We start from the raw sequence: 15000 nt of genomic DNA, 5'->3' as shown, positions 1-15000 counted from the left end.
AAAAAAAAAAAAAAAAAAAAAAAAAAAAAAAAAAAAAATAAGTAAAATAATAATAAAAGATTCTTATTTCTCTAAACATAAGTGAATCAATCCTTGCGCAACTTTTGTTGCCTTCCATTGAAATATATGATATCTGTGAATTTCTTTTTTCTGATGGCATATTTCCAGCTCTCTCTTGTCATTAGGTTTCATTAAAATCTCTTTTCCTCCGCAGATCAGCTTGAACGAAGCGCTGTCAAAGAGCAACAAGTCAGTGGCTCAACTCTACTGTCAGACCGATGACCCTCCGCCACTCCATTTCACACCTGGGCTGGTTGTTATGATGTACGTAACCGTCCTTCTTCTACATTCTTCTTTGGGTCTTCGATTTCTGCAGATTCTTCTTCCTGTCTTCTTCTATCTTTGCAGATTCTCGAACTTTTACTTCATTTCATGCTCCGTTTTCTTTGTTTCTTGTGCATTTCTTCAACGCATAAGCGTAAGATCATTTCATAATAACAGACTGATTCCTCTCCACCCATCTCCTTCCACGGCCTATTCCTAATTTTCAAACCTATTTTGTCACATTTTCCGTTTTCGCGGTTTTTTCGAAGGTATATCATTTCATTCGCCCTTTCTTGGTTTGCTTCTGTAGGTACATTCTAATCCTGTGTTTTCGGCATAGAATTGACAGGAGGGAAAAATAAAGGGGACATATCGCATAATTTTTCTGAAGCATTTTTGGAATACGCTTCTTTATTCCTTTTGACATATCGAGATTACGCTCCTAAGAATCTAACATATTTGGATTACACTTCCTTATTGCTCTGACATTTTTGGATTATGCTGCTTTTATTCTCCTAACATTTTTGGAATATGCTTCTAAGAATCTAACTGGGTTTGACTGAATCGAAACAAAAACCAAACAGCCTGAACATCATTAACAAATTGAATCCTGACATGAATTTTAGTTATAGCAAACAAAAAATAAAAACACTGCAGTTAGATGTTAACTTGATCCAGTTTATTAAAGGGATCTGTTGAATCGAGTAACCTTTGCAGTGAGTGACAGGGACATGTCCTTCCTTCCTTCCAGATGTCTCCTCTCGCTGTTCGGACTCCTGCTTCTGGCTGGCGCCGCCCTCGACTGCTGGATCGACTTCTCGGGGAAGAAGGAGATGCGACAAGGTGAGACGAAAGTGCCCTTACCTTCACCTCAGTTTTCGAGACCGACCCAAATAGTCAAACCTCGGTTTTCGTAAGCCTCTCTTCGTACGTTTCAGTTTTCGTAGGTTTTTTTTTTCTCTCAAAAATTTTGTCTCGGTTATCGTACATTTCCTCCTTTTTCGTACACTTGGAAACACTCCATATGGGGCCCAGCGCGTGACCAGGCCCTATATGAAGCGCTCAAACATAGCATCCCGTTTCCTCTCGTGATCCATTCTGGCTTCGTTTCTCATCTAACAAGCATTGTCACGCTCGTAGTCATCACCGCACGTGTTTGTTGTGTTTTGTGCCAGTTTGCCATAAAACACATTGCAAAGTAACCATCATGGGACCAAAGAAAACTGCAAGTGCCACCCCTTCGGTGAAAAAGACCAGAAAACCGATAGAATTCAAGGAAGAACTTGTACCAAAGTATGAAAGTGGGACACATGTAGCTGATCTCACTAGGATGTACAGCAAGGCAGTGTCGACAATCAGCTCTATCCTAGCAAAGAAACATGAAATCAAGGGAGCTGATGTTGCGAAAGGGGTCACGTCATTATCTAAACACAGATCTCAACTATAGTGGAAGATGTTGAAAAGTTGTTGTTGGTGTAGATCAACGAAAAACAGTCAGTGGGGGATAGTGTGTTTGAAGCAATCATTTGTGAGAAAGCCAGGATGTTGCATGCCGATTTAAGTAAGAAAATGCCAACAACAAGGGCTGTTTAGTGATTCCAAAGCCAGCAGAGGTTGGTTTGAAAAATTCAGAAAGTGTACGGGCATCCATCCATAGTGTCGTACGGTGCGGGGAGGCCACGAGCTCAGATGAACGTGCCGCCAAAGAATTCATTCAGGAATTCAAGGAGTATCTTGAAGCTGAAGGATTCCTCCCACAACAGGTCTTCAATTGTCATATGACAAACCTGTTCTGGAAAAAAAATGCCAAAATGGACCTGCATCACACAGGAGGAAAGTTCATTGCCAGGGCACAAGCCTATGAAGGATAGACTAACACTCTTGGTCTGTGGGAAACCCAAGTGGGGATTTGAAAGTGAAGCCCCTACTCGTGTATCACTCTGAAACTCCACGAGTGTTCAAGAAAAGCAACGTGATCAAGAATAAATTGCCTGTGATGTGGAAGGCCAATAAGAAAGCATGGGTCATGAGGCAATTTTCGTTGAGTGGGTCAATGAAGTGTTTGGCCCAAGTGTGAAAAAATACTTCAACGAAAATCAATTGCCCCTCAAGTGCCTCCTGGTAATGGACAATGCTACTGAGCATCCTCCTGGTTTGGAAGACCGGTTGTTGGATAAATTTAAATTCATCACTGTTAAGTTCTTGCCCCTTAATACCATTCCTCTCATCCAGCCCATGGACCAGCAAATCATGTCCCAACTTCAAAAAACACTACACCAAGGCACTGTTTCAAAAGGTGCTTTGAAGTGACCTCACACACTGAATAGTTCTGGAAGGATCACTTCAATATCTTCAAATGCATAAGCCTTATAGCCAAGGCTTGGCAGGGAATGAGTTCCAGAACAATGAACTCTGCTTGGAAAACATTGTGGCCAGTTGTTACCTCGAGAAGGATTTCGAGGGGTTTGAGGCTGACCCCGACGACCCTACGCCGGTGGTCGAGTCTATTGTGTGTCTGTGGAAGAGCTACCACTTAGGAGCTGCAAGACCTTCAGCAGGAACAGCAACAGACGGCAGATGAGAAATCCAAGGAAGAGAGAGAGAGAGGGGATACGTGCCTACTTCAGTGATTAAAGAAATGTTTACGAAGTGGAGTGACTTAAAAGATTTAGTTGAGACATCATAATTTTAGGCAGATATTGAAGACGTCAGAAACAAATATGTCTGGACAGTTTAGTTATTCGACAGGGGTCCAGTGACTCTCAAGCTGGTCCTAGTGTCAGTAAAAAACGAAGTGGGGAAGTAACCTAAGACAGTACCATTAAAAATGTAGAGAAGTAACCCCAGATAGGTTCATGATACTTGAAGTCCTTCTGGATTCCCCTCCATACAGTAACCTCCCCTCCTCCCTTTCCCCTCCTCTCCCTCTTCCTTATGCTAAGAGTAATGTTAAATGTTTATTATTCATTTATATTTATTTCTCATTGCTTTCTGTATGTAAAACTGTGTTTACTCCCTGTAAAATGTATTTTTTGTTAATATTTTGGGGGTCTGGAACACATTAATACTATTTACATTATTCCTCATGGGAATTATTGCTTCGGTTTTCGTACATTTCGGATATTGTTGGAGGTTCCGGAACAGATTATGTACGAAAACCGAGGTTCCACTGTACAGACAAAACACTATATTTTCTCATGAATATACGTGGTGATTAATGTTTTTTTTTATCAATTCATTGCTGCAAGACTTAGTCATCATCGCAGTTCTACTGAATATTAACATCTATTCATCAATTTATTTTTTCTTGTTTAACAAGTGAGATATTTCTTTCTATATGAACACCATATTTTATCTAGGATTGAATTTCAAGTCAATGGCCCCTGAGGTAGGCTTGTACCAGATGAATAGGGTTCATCTTCCTAATGATAATATAATTATAATAATACTCTGACTCGCATTGTTATATCTTGCAATTACCCCATAAGAGGATATTGCCACCTCATGTGGAGCACAGTAGGCATTGCTAGAGGGTGTTTGCAGTAAACCATAGGACCATAACTGCTCCCCTGCTACATTTTAGCCTTTTACTTATCCTTCATTCCCTAAGCTTCCTTTCTTCAGACATGTTGTCCAATCACTCCAACTGTTACTTCTTACTGGAACTGTTGGGGTTTCCTCTCAGTTCCACCTATTTTAGATCTTTGTACTTCATCTCCTTTATTTCCTGCTCTCTATTTATTTATTATTATTATTTTTTTTGCAATCCAACCTCTCCAGTACCCTCCATTTGCTGAATTGCCGAAGATCCAATCCAACCTTTGCCCCCGCCCCCAACCCAAGTGCTTGGCTTGACAGCCTAAATATTTCACAGATCAAAATCAAGTAAAGAAAAATGACCCACAGGTCCTCTGAAGTATCTGCTGGCGTTCTCGCTCACGACGAATCTGCAGAAGATGTTCCACATCAACACTGCTGGGAGTCAGGAGGCCATCACTTGCCTATACGGAATGAGGTTAGTGGGAGGGTTGGATGCCCACGGGACATCTGAGGAATCTCATGGAAGTCCTCAGATGTCCATCCATGAGACGTCTGATGAATCCCATGGAAGTCCTTAGACGTCCCATAGGCATCCATTCATGGGACGCCTTAGGAATCCCATGGAATCACTCAGACGGCCCATCCATGGAACATCTTCGGAATCCCATGAAATTCCTGAGATGTCCCATGGGTGTCCATCCATGAGACGTCTGAGGAATCCCATGAGACGACAGACTGTTTAAGTGCATTTGTTATCTGTTACTTTCCTTTTGTGCTTGTGCCATGCTTCCATTTGTATTGACATCTGAAAAATTGAAATCCTCATTCTTTGGGTCTTATTAAAAGCTGGCAACTTTCTCACGAGAGTGCTATCTATCACTGATTGATTGATTATGAAATTTAGGTCCTCAGAACCAAGTGCCAGAACCCATCAGGATTTTTCAGTGCCCTAATGAAAATGAAGAATGCTATCACTGACTTGTATCTTCCTCACTAGGGCATTATTGACTTGTATCTTCACAACTAGGGTGTCATCACTGACTTGTATCTTCATCTCTAGGGTGCTATCAATGACTTGCATCTTTCTTACTAAGGTGCTATCAGTGACTTGTAACTTTCTCACTAGGGTGCTATCAATGGCGTGGGTTGTTTGGTGTCATCAGTACATGATGGTCATCTTCGTTGAGGGCAACTTAGGATCCATCACTAATGTAAGTATGGATCTTTCCTCTTTATTTCTCAACTATTCTTCAATGTTTGCTAATACATAATATAATGCTAGTGTCCTTGCATTTTAATGCATTTCTATCTATTTAATAATTTTTTCTTTTATAATACGCGATGTCTCCGTTACCTCGTCATCTCATTTTTTCTTCATCAACATATATTCTTTGGAAGCTGAAATTTCAAGTGAATGGCCCCTTGGGCTTGTTCCATATGGGAAGGGTCCATCTTCTGAATTATGTTAATAATAATTTAAATCATTGTCATTTAAAATTGCTTTACCTTTATTGTTTGATAGAAGGAACTCAAACATTTTCATACGTGTCATTGTTGTTTATTGACTAAAAACTACATGTAATTCAAAAGGATTTTCCAAACTAACATAAAGTAACATATATTACAATTGAGAATTATGGGCTTTGCTCGTAAAGCATCAAACCATTCGTTGTCATCGGTACATCCACATTTCAGAAACTCATTGTGTCAGCATATGACACACGCACCACAAACATGTATATAAATCAACGACTTGTCGGTGTCTCTCAACAATGCTCCGTAACATTAGCCAACATTTGCCAAAGGGCTGTTCCCCAGTTAAGTCCATTGACTTGTTTTCAACATGTCTGTGACATGTATGCAGCAACGGCCAATATGTGTCTGTGACATAGTCTTAACAATGTGAATGACTTACTTTTCTTCAACAGATTTTCAACGGACATTGGCTCAGCCAAATCATGATGAATGGATACCCTTCTGTCGACAGCTTCTTCTTCATGAGCGGCCTCTTGGTGGCCTACGGCATTCTGAGGGTGAGTTGATGCGACTTTGCTGTTATACTGGCCCACTGGGATGGTGGCTAGCCTCGTGGCATGCTGCTCAGATGCCGCAGGTTTGCGCCTCCCCTAGGGCAATAAAAGAACACTGGCTCTGTATCATGATCAGTTACTGCTGCAGTGTGGGGTCTGCGGTGAGAAGTTGACACCAACATTCTTTGGAAGCTTGAATTTGAAGGCAAAGGTCCTTGTGTGCTTATTCCACGTAAATAGGTTTCATCTAATAATAATAATAGTAATATTGATATTATCTTTTGCTGACTGATTATTATTATTATTATTATTAATTGAAAGATATTTGTTTGTTTGTATAGTGTTTGCACATTGCATGGAATCAGTGGTTATTCGGCAACGGGACCAACGGCTTTATGTGACTTCCAAACCACATTGAGAGTGAACTTCTGTCACCAGAAATACACATCTCTGACCCCTCAATGGCATGCCCGAGAATTGAACTCGCGGCCAACAAGGTGGCAGGCCAACACCAAACTCACGCCACTGAGGCGCTATATTGAAAGATATTGCTGCATCACCTGCATTTAACTAATAAATAGTCTTCTCTATTTTCCTAATAACTGCTTTCTGCTATTACACCTGGCGAGTATTGTGCCGATATGATTCATCAGGAGGAGTCAATTTTAAGGATATTGTTGCATTAAAATTTATTTATTACAGAAAGTAAATAAATAAATCAAGGTATAAGTCAATGTTGGGTTTAGTTGAATTCTTGTAGTGGCCAACGTTTCTCTTGGTATCATCCAAGTATGATCACGGCAGTGGGTCGGAACAGAGGGTTGATACTATCAGGATCTACTCAATATAAAGTGGTAAGTCAGCAGGGGGTCAACAACTCACTATTTATTCATTGGTTGATGGTATTCTTGGGTTGGGGGTGTTGCTCGGTCTGGTATTATTTATAGTATTATTTATATTCATATATCTTCTCAAGTTGGTGGGAAGGAAGAGCACTTCCTGTGTCGTATTTAGCGAGGGCTTTTCTTGTTGTCTAAGGAGTGCCTCTAGTAGTCGTAAGCATTGCTGGTCAGGAACCCTCCCTATTATCTTAGTATTCTTGGTGATGATGTCGTGGGAGATGCTGTCCTAGTATGGTTTTTAATTGCTCCTTCTTGTGTATGCCAAGAAATCCTCTTGGACAGTTTCAAAGAAGTCATACCATTGTAAGAGCCTAGACATCCACGGACGGGGCATAAGAATTAGTAGACTACATTCGACTACTTCAAGGGGTCTCTTGTTGGCAGGGTTGGATTGTTCTTCGTGATAAGGTCCTGGGTATATTGAAATTGGTAGTAAATTATGAGCTCCAGTTCTATGTTGATTTCGGCAGGGGTCACATTCTCTGCGATGATTTTCTTCAGTACATCCTTGTCCTCACAGTAACGTGCACGCATTCTTGGCCTTATAATATAGCTTGATCTTCTAATTGGGGTGGGGCTGCAGTCTCTCACTCTTGCTGTACCACATCTCCAGTGGTGTTCAGACTTCTTTATTAACCAGTCGATTCGGAGAACGAGACCTGAGTGACTCGGTCGAGTTCTTTGTGAGAGTCCAGCAGAACAGGAAGAACAGTATGTGAGGGCCCTCCAAATGTAGGCCCTGACTGTGGCATTCGTGAACCTTGTAGAGCATTCACTGTCACCATTCGGGCAAAGACCTAAGTTTGTCTGCTTTATGTAGACCGAAGTTTAAGCCATCGTCGGTCTTGAAGATGAAGTATATCGACGATAGCTTTGCACGAGCAGAGAACGAGGAAGAAGAGGTTGAAGCTGCCCAGTAATGCCGTTCACTGAGTTATATCATCGAATTCAGCAATGAAGGCCAGCTCCCCTTTCTCGACGTCCTCATCTCCAAGACCGATGATGGCCTATGAACTTCGGTCTACATGAAGCAGACAAACTTAGGTTTTTACCTGAATGGTGACAGCGAGTGCCGTGCAAGGTTCAAGTACACCGCAGTCAGGGCCTACATTCGGAGGGCCCTCACACACACTGTCCTTCCTGGCAGGACTCCCACAAAGACCACGACCGAGTCTCTCAGATGTTCGTTAATAATGGATATCGGAATTGACTGATTAATATTGAAGTCTGAACACCACAAGATCTGTGGTACAGCGAGAATGAGAGACAGCAGCCTCACCCCAATGAGATCAAGGTGTATTATAAGGCAAGAATGCAGGCACGTCACTGTGGGTACGAGGATGTATTGAAGAAAATCATCAGAGAATGTGATCCCTACCAAAGTCGACAAAGAACTGGAGCTCATAATTTACTACCAATTTCAATATACCCGGGACCTTATTATCAAAGAGCAATCCAACCCTGCCAACAAGAGACCCCTTGAAGCAGTTGAATGTAGTCTACTAATTCTTGTGCCCCGTCCTTGGATGTCCAGGCTCTTGCATTGGTATGCCTTCTATGAAACTATTCAAGGGGATTTCTTGTCACACACAAGAAGGCGCAATTAAAAACCATACTATGGCAGCACACCAGGAAGCCATCTCCTGCAACGGAATTTTCACGAATTCTAAGGTAATGGGGAGGGCTCCTGACCAGCGATGTTTACGACTACTCGGGACACTCTTTATACAAGAAAAGCCCTAGCAAAATATGACAAAGGAAGTGCTCTTCCTCTTCACCAACTTAGGAAGACATAGGAATATAAACAATAATATAAATAATACCACACTGAGCGACACCCCCAACCCAAGAATACCAGATGAGACAAGCCGCCGTGATGTCACACAACATCACGCAACGCCCAGGGACGTCATGCCCCAGCCTCAACGATCTCCCAAGTTGCAACAGCGCGACCTTCAAGGACGAGAAGTGTCTCGGAAGAAACATTCTCCAACCAATAGGAGGAATGCAATGTGACACCAACCATTAAAGAATCAGCGAGCTGTTGACCCCCTGATGACCTACCAATATAAAACAGTTCAACTTGAGTCACTCAAGCTTAAACACAAGAAACTGCAAGCATCAAACTACGCACTAAAAGACAAATGGGTCTGCCTCATTCTTTATTTCTCTACTTAATACCTTCCTTTCACCCACCTAATTCCCCTTTGAAACCTTCTGGGGGGACCCCGGGGGTTTTAAATCAGTTGCAACTGAACCCCCATCCTATCCTATCCCGCCCCCCTCCCCCTTACAGTTACAGTGTCTACACTAGTCCGACCCACTGCCATGATCATACTCGGATGATACCGAGAGAAATGTTGGCCACTACAAGAACTCCACTAAACCCAACAATAATTTACACCTTTATTTATTTATTTATTTTCTGCAATATATAAATTTCAATGCAAAAATATCCTTGAAATTGACTCCTCCTGATGAATCAAATCTGCATAACACTCGCCAGGTGTAACAGCAGAGGGAAAGCAGTTATTAGGAAAATAGGGAAGACTCATTTACAAGTCAAAGGCAGCTGATGTTGCAATATCTTTCAATAATACTTGTTTGAAAGAGGGTCTCCTTCCAACATTTCATTATCATTAACATTAATGTTATTATAACCCTATTCATTTCAAACAAGGCTGCCAAAGGGGCCATTGACTTGAAGTTCATGATTCCAAAGAATATTAACGTGTTCATTTGGGAGAAGTAAGAGGTAAAGGGAAACACAGAAGGAAGAGATCTCGCTTATTAACAAAGAAAAAATTAATTACTAAATAGATAAAAACGTATTTAAATGCAAGAATAGTATTAGGGTAGTTATGCACTGCATCTTCAAAGGCATATTCCACCTACTACTACTACTACTGCCTCTGCTGTTCAGCGAATGTGGTTGCTCTCAGCAGGTAAAGGGGATCTGGGATCAATTGAGGATTTGTGTGTTGGGGGGGTTATTATTTGATTTCTAAGTGCAGGTCTCATTTAGAAATATGGGCAAGATATCACGTCAACATAAAATGAGGAATGACAATATTACTTGTAACTGTAAAATTGAAAGAAAAAATAAATCTATCATACTATTCAAGGATACAAGAAACGTAACGTAACACACTTGAAGACAGAAGCCTTCAAATCAAGAATTTCAGCAAAAAGACATAATTTTGTTTTATTTCTTTTCACAGGAAAGGAAACATACTGGAAAAGTCAATCTCCTCGTTTTCTACGTCCACAGATACATTAGGTAAAGTTATATTTCTCTCTCTAAAGTATCGTCAGAGGTATCAGCCTCTCATATCCAAAGTCCTTCCAAATATATTCCACTTGAAGTGAAGTATTTTATTCCCACAGGTATCCATAAATGACTCAGGTTGCTTTATGCAGGTCTTTCCAGAAGTATCTAAGAAAGATTAGGTTCCATTATCCATCCCAGGTCATGCCAAGAGAAATCAGGTTCTTTTCAACAGGTCCTCCCAAGAGTAGTATCCATTCAAAGAAATATCAGGTTTCATTATCCCAAGTCATTCCAACGGAAATAATTTTTTTAACAGGTCCTTCCTAAAGTATCCCAAGAAATGCCAGGATTCATTATCTCCATTCATGCCAAGAGAAATAGTTTTTTTTTTTTTTTTTATTTTTTTTTTCCAAGCGGTCCTCCCAAAAGTTTCCCAAGAAATATCAGGTTCCATTATCCAAGTCATGCCAAGAAAAATCGGGTTTTCTTTCCAACAGGTCCTTCAAAAAGTATCCCAAGAAATATTAGGTTTCATGATCCCAAGTCATGCCAAGAGAGACCAAGTTCTTTGATGCTCGTAAGAGTATTCAAGGAAAACTCAGGTTCTTTGTAGAGTCCTTCCAGAATTATTCCCAGGAAAATCAGGTTCCTACGTCTTATTCTCAGGCTGGCAGTGCCCATCCTACTTTTGTGCGGATTTCTGGCCACTTTCACCGAGTACTTAGCCCACGGACCCAATGCCCTTTGGTTGAAGGGATCCTTTTCTCTGCAGGAGGCTTGCCAGAACTACTGGTGGAGAGATGCGCTCTTCATCACGAACTTCTTTGTTGCTAGAAGCACCCCGACATCGGTGAGCTTAACTTGATCTAAACTTCCATGACTTCACTGTGTACATGTGAGAGCAAAGGTTCAGTAAACATTCTTTCATCGCTCCAAGTTGAGATGTTCATTAATTTTTTTTTTCATTTTGGTTGTTATGCCCTTTTCCAATAAGGGTCCCCACACTGTATTAAAGCATGTGATTACATGCATCGATAATTTATCACAGACATATCACAAGCATATAGAAAACATGTCAACCACTGTACGTGGACACAAACTTGTGGCAAATGTTAGATAATTGTATGAGGTACTGATTATTACAATTAATAACCACCCGACTTGTTTTCAAGTTGTCTGTAATGAGTGTGAGTATTAGTGTTTTCTTATGTAGTGAGATTGCCAGTCCTAACCACCAGGTACTTGATTCACTGCTTACGTTGGTAAAAGGAGGAACAGTGGATTTCTGAGAACCAGCTGAAACATCCAAGTCACAGTTCATCTATACTGAAGTGACCTTAGGCCAAGCAACCTAGTGTACATGTATAGCCCAGACTTAGATTAATGCAGAATTCTAGCCGTAAGCTCACCATCAGAGCGAGTTGGGAAAGGTAGAAATGTCAGAAAATAATAGAAAATACTAGAATTTGACCCAATTATTTTAACAGCAATGCCATGAGTGACAACTATCAAATGATATGGACTGTTCACTGAACTGTGTTTGCATCCTCAGCTTATGTTGACATAACATTTGACATAAGTAGCTACTTAGAAACGGAGTTTAAAACTTTCAAAGCATATCAGTTATCTTAAACACCCGTAGAATTAATAGTATAAGGAAAAATGCTCAAGGGTTGCTGATGTAATTTATTGTAAATGGAAAATGTGTCATTGAAATCTCACAAAATTCTTTCTTCTATTACAGTGTCTGGGCGTCTGTTGGTACACAGCAGTAGATTTCCAAATCTTCCTCTTTACCCCTCTGATTTTGTTTCCATTCTTATGGGAAGAATGCTTTCGGGTTACCAAGAGGAAACTAAATATTGTAGGTAAGTGATGAGCAACTCGCCTACAAAAACAAATAACACTTACAATAACTACTCACTTGTTCAAACTATTTGACATTTTGACACAATCAAAGTCAGTCTCTTGTGCAACAAGGCCAAAGAACTGTAAAGAAGGCGGGACAAATTTCATCTATGTCTCGAATATGCGGCCGTTGATGAAGGGTTCCCCACATTCCATTTCAGATATCTGGTGCATTCCATCATTTTACTTCTAAGAATGGCTAGAGTAAAAAAGTTGACGAAGGTTTCCCACATTACGTTGAAAATATGCTGTGCTTTCCATAGGTCTTTTTAAGAATTCCTAGGGTAAAACAAATATGTTTAAAAGGTTATGAGGATTCTGACGAATGATAATTAGACTATGTCACACTGCTATATGTTCTCAGGTTTGGTCTGGCTTGGTGTTGTGGTTTGCATCTCGGTTCTCGTTCCCGGGATAATTACCGGAATTGATGAGCTGCCTCCTACTGGAATAATGAGTTTATCGTAAGTGTATGTTGTACTTCTTTTTTAGTGTTTAGAGTTCTTTGCAGACCACATGTCACGTTCCCTTTCAGTCAGTAGCTTTCCATTGTAATAAATTAATTGCTGGGTTACTCTTGAACATCTTAATCTTGTTCTGGGAGAACCTATGTCAAAGTGACACTTTTCAATCTTCTGTGAAGTCTGGGGGGATTCAGGCAGGGGAATCCTCTAACCTGTCTCTTAGTACTCCATGAGTTATGAGTTATGCCCTCATCTCTTGTCGCCAGGGACATGGATATGAGTTACAAATACAATAAGGAGGTGTACATGGCCTCCTGGTGCAGAGCACAGCCTTACCTGGTCGGGATGGGTCTCGGAATCCTTTTCCGAAGAGATGGCAAGAAGAAAGTCAAGTTGGAAATGGTAATGTATTCCATCATATTTTGAAATTATACTTATGTGAATTGATCATTACATCTTAGGTCTTCCTACAAGTTAAGTTAAACTTTGCTGGGTTTGATCAGTATTGAGCAAGGTCACTGATACCCTAGTCATAGCAGATTATTTATTATAATATTGTTTGCTATACTGGTGAGCCTGAGTCATGCAAATCTGCATTGGCTTGGAGAATGAGTACAAACCATAACCTAAACCAGCCTGGTAGAAGCATCTTTACTTAAGAATAAGGGATTTGTCTCCTGTGCACCTGCTACTAGTGACAATGCTGTAGAAATCTCGGCCGAAGTTTTGCTTTAAATCAAATGATAGGTCATTCAGTGAGACAGTTTAGTGCACCAAGAGCAGTGGCTGGAGAGAATAAAGAGGAATAAATTGATTTGCTCTCAACTTCATTGACCCTACATCACTAGGACTGGACTAGTTTATGTATCAGATATATATATATATATATATATATATATATATATAATATATATCTATATATATATATAATGTCAGTTTATGTATCAAGATATAGATATATATATATATGTTTAAATTGTAAATATAAATATGTCAAGTGGGCGTCAAGGACATTGTATCATTTCTGAAAGATCAGTAAAAACTAAAGACTAAGTTTAAAAATGGAATTCCATGCATGTGGGAGGTACAACATATAAAAGAGCCATTCTGTTGATGGGCTCTTAAGCAAATTTTCATAGCATGAGATATTGAATCAATTGGAGACCGAACTTAATCATGTTACGCATTATTGCTTGGTCAATGCCATTGCTGCGAAAATGCTTCAATAATATACTTTTGGGTGCATCTAGTTTGCTTTGGATTAAAGATAACCACTTAGTTCATTCGCCACCCTGTACATAGGTGACATTTCGATTTTATACCTTTCCCTTTATGGAATACTGTAGGGTTTAGGCCAAAGGCCACACTGAGACCTATGAGGTCATTCAGAGCTGAAATGGATATTAACAGTAATAATAAGGTTTCAAAGGTGTAACAAGAAGAAGAAAAGAAAACCTCACAGTTGCGCTGTGAATCAGTTATTAGGAGAGGGGTGAGGAAAGGAAGATGGAAAAGATAGAATATGAATGGAGGTAGAGTAAAAGGAATGAAAGGGGTTGCAGCTAGGGGCTAAAGTGCACTGCAAAGAACCTAAAATAACGCCTGCAAGTATCCCTTTATGAGTTCATTTGAATCCCCAAAGAAGTGATTCCAGGCTGGGAATAACAAACAAGTTCTGACCTTCCAGTGGCAAGTTGTTCTTGGATGGTTGATAGCAACGGCAACTGGACTAGCCGTTATCTTCGGCATGTATGACTATAACCAGATTGGAAAATACCCTGGGTACAACTGGGCTGACAGTGTGTTCTACGCGTCGCTGCACCGGCTTGCGTGGGGGCTGGCTCTTGCCTGGGTAGTCTTCGCGTGTCATTATGGATATGGAGGTAAAGAACCGAGTTCTTTTCATTTCCCTCTGCTAGACAGACATCACCCTACTGACGAAAATTCAACTTACAAACATTCAGATATAAAGGAATGGGACTGCAAATTAAAATTGTTTTAATTTGCAGTCCCATTTGTTTATATCTGAATGTTTGCAAGTGAGTTCAGAATTTGCTTTGCACTCCTATTCTCTACTTACAGCACTGCGTGTACAGAAAGTTTTGTATAGGATGAAATAACATACAATAATGTATTGACTTTGTATCAGGCTGTTCTTAAATAGGAATGAAAAGTACAATAACCAACTTACAGATAATTCAACATACAAACAACCGTCCGGAAGGTAAAGTCATTTCTAAGTAGGGTGGTGTCTTTTGATTTTAAATGCGAATTCTTCATATAACTGAACAGATCATGTAAGTTTAAAGGTGCTACCTTAATCGGATCAAATTCACGGGGGGTCATCGGCTAAAACGTTATTTCGCTGGAAGGTGAATTTGAAGATTTCGCCTCTGATGAACAAATTCAGATTAAGTCTAATGTGACAATTACCTTAAATTTCTATCTTGTTCTCTTTAGAAGATCCTACCATAGCAAATGCATCCTTATTTTTAGTGATTGTTTAATAATCTTGAATGTGTATCATATAATTAGTATTATCTTCTATAGTAGCATCGTGC

At 40.2% G+C, this 15000-nt stretch overlaps 1 protein-coding gene across 2 annotated transcripts in view; it reads left to right on the top strand.

Annotated features, from left to right (window-relative positions):
- Window positions 1-15000, top strand: part of LOC135213199 (nose resistant to fluoxetine protein 6-like) — a 71159-nt gene that overhangs the window by 7304 nt on the left and 48855 nt on the right. For both annotated transcript variants that reach the window (XM_064247170.1, XM_064247172.1), the window contains exons 6-16: window positions 215-324; window positions 1076-1167; window positions 4231-4339; window positions 4991-5075; window positions 5793-5897; window positions 10018-10076; window positions 10734-10917; window positions 11812-11935; window positions 12340-12439; window positions 12706-12841; window positions 14127-14322. In XM_064247170.1, coding sequence (XP_064103240.1) covers window positions 215-324; window positions 1076-1167; window positions 4231-4339; window positions 4991-5075; window positions 5793-5897; window positions 10018-10076; window positions 10734-10917; window positions 11812-11935; window positions 12340-12439; window positions 12706-12841; window positions 14127-14322 — 1300 coding nt within the window. The remainder of the gene's footprint in view (window positions 1-214; window positions 325-1075; window positions 1168-4230; window positions 4340-4990; window positions 5076-5792; window positions 5898-10017; window positions 10077-10733; window positions 10918-11811; window positions 11936-12339; window positions 12440-12705; window positions 12842-14126; window positions 14323-15000) is intronic.

Source organism: Macrobrachium nipponense, chromosome 42, assembly GCF_015104395.2.
Source record: "Macrobrachium nipponense isolate FS-2020 chromosome 42, ASM1510439v2, whole genome shotgun sequence".
In the NCBI taxonomy this organism is placed as follows: Eukaryota; Metazoa; Arthropoda; class Malacostraca; order Decapoda; family Palaemonidae; genus Macrobrachium; species Macrobrachium nipponense.
Note: the sequence above shows the minus strand (reverse complement) of the source record. Positions and strands in the feature narration are given on the sequence as shown.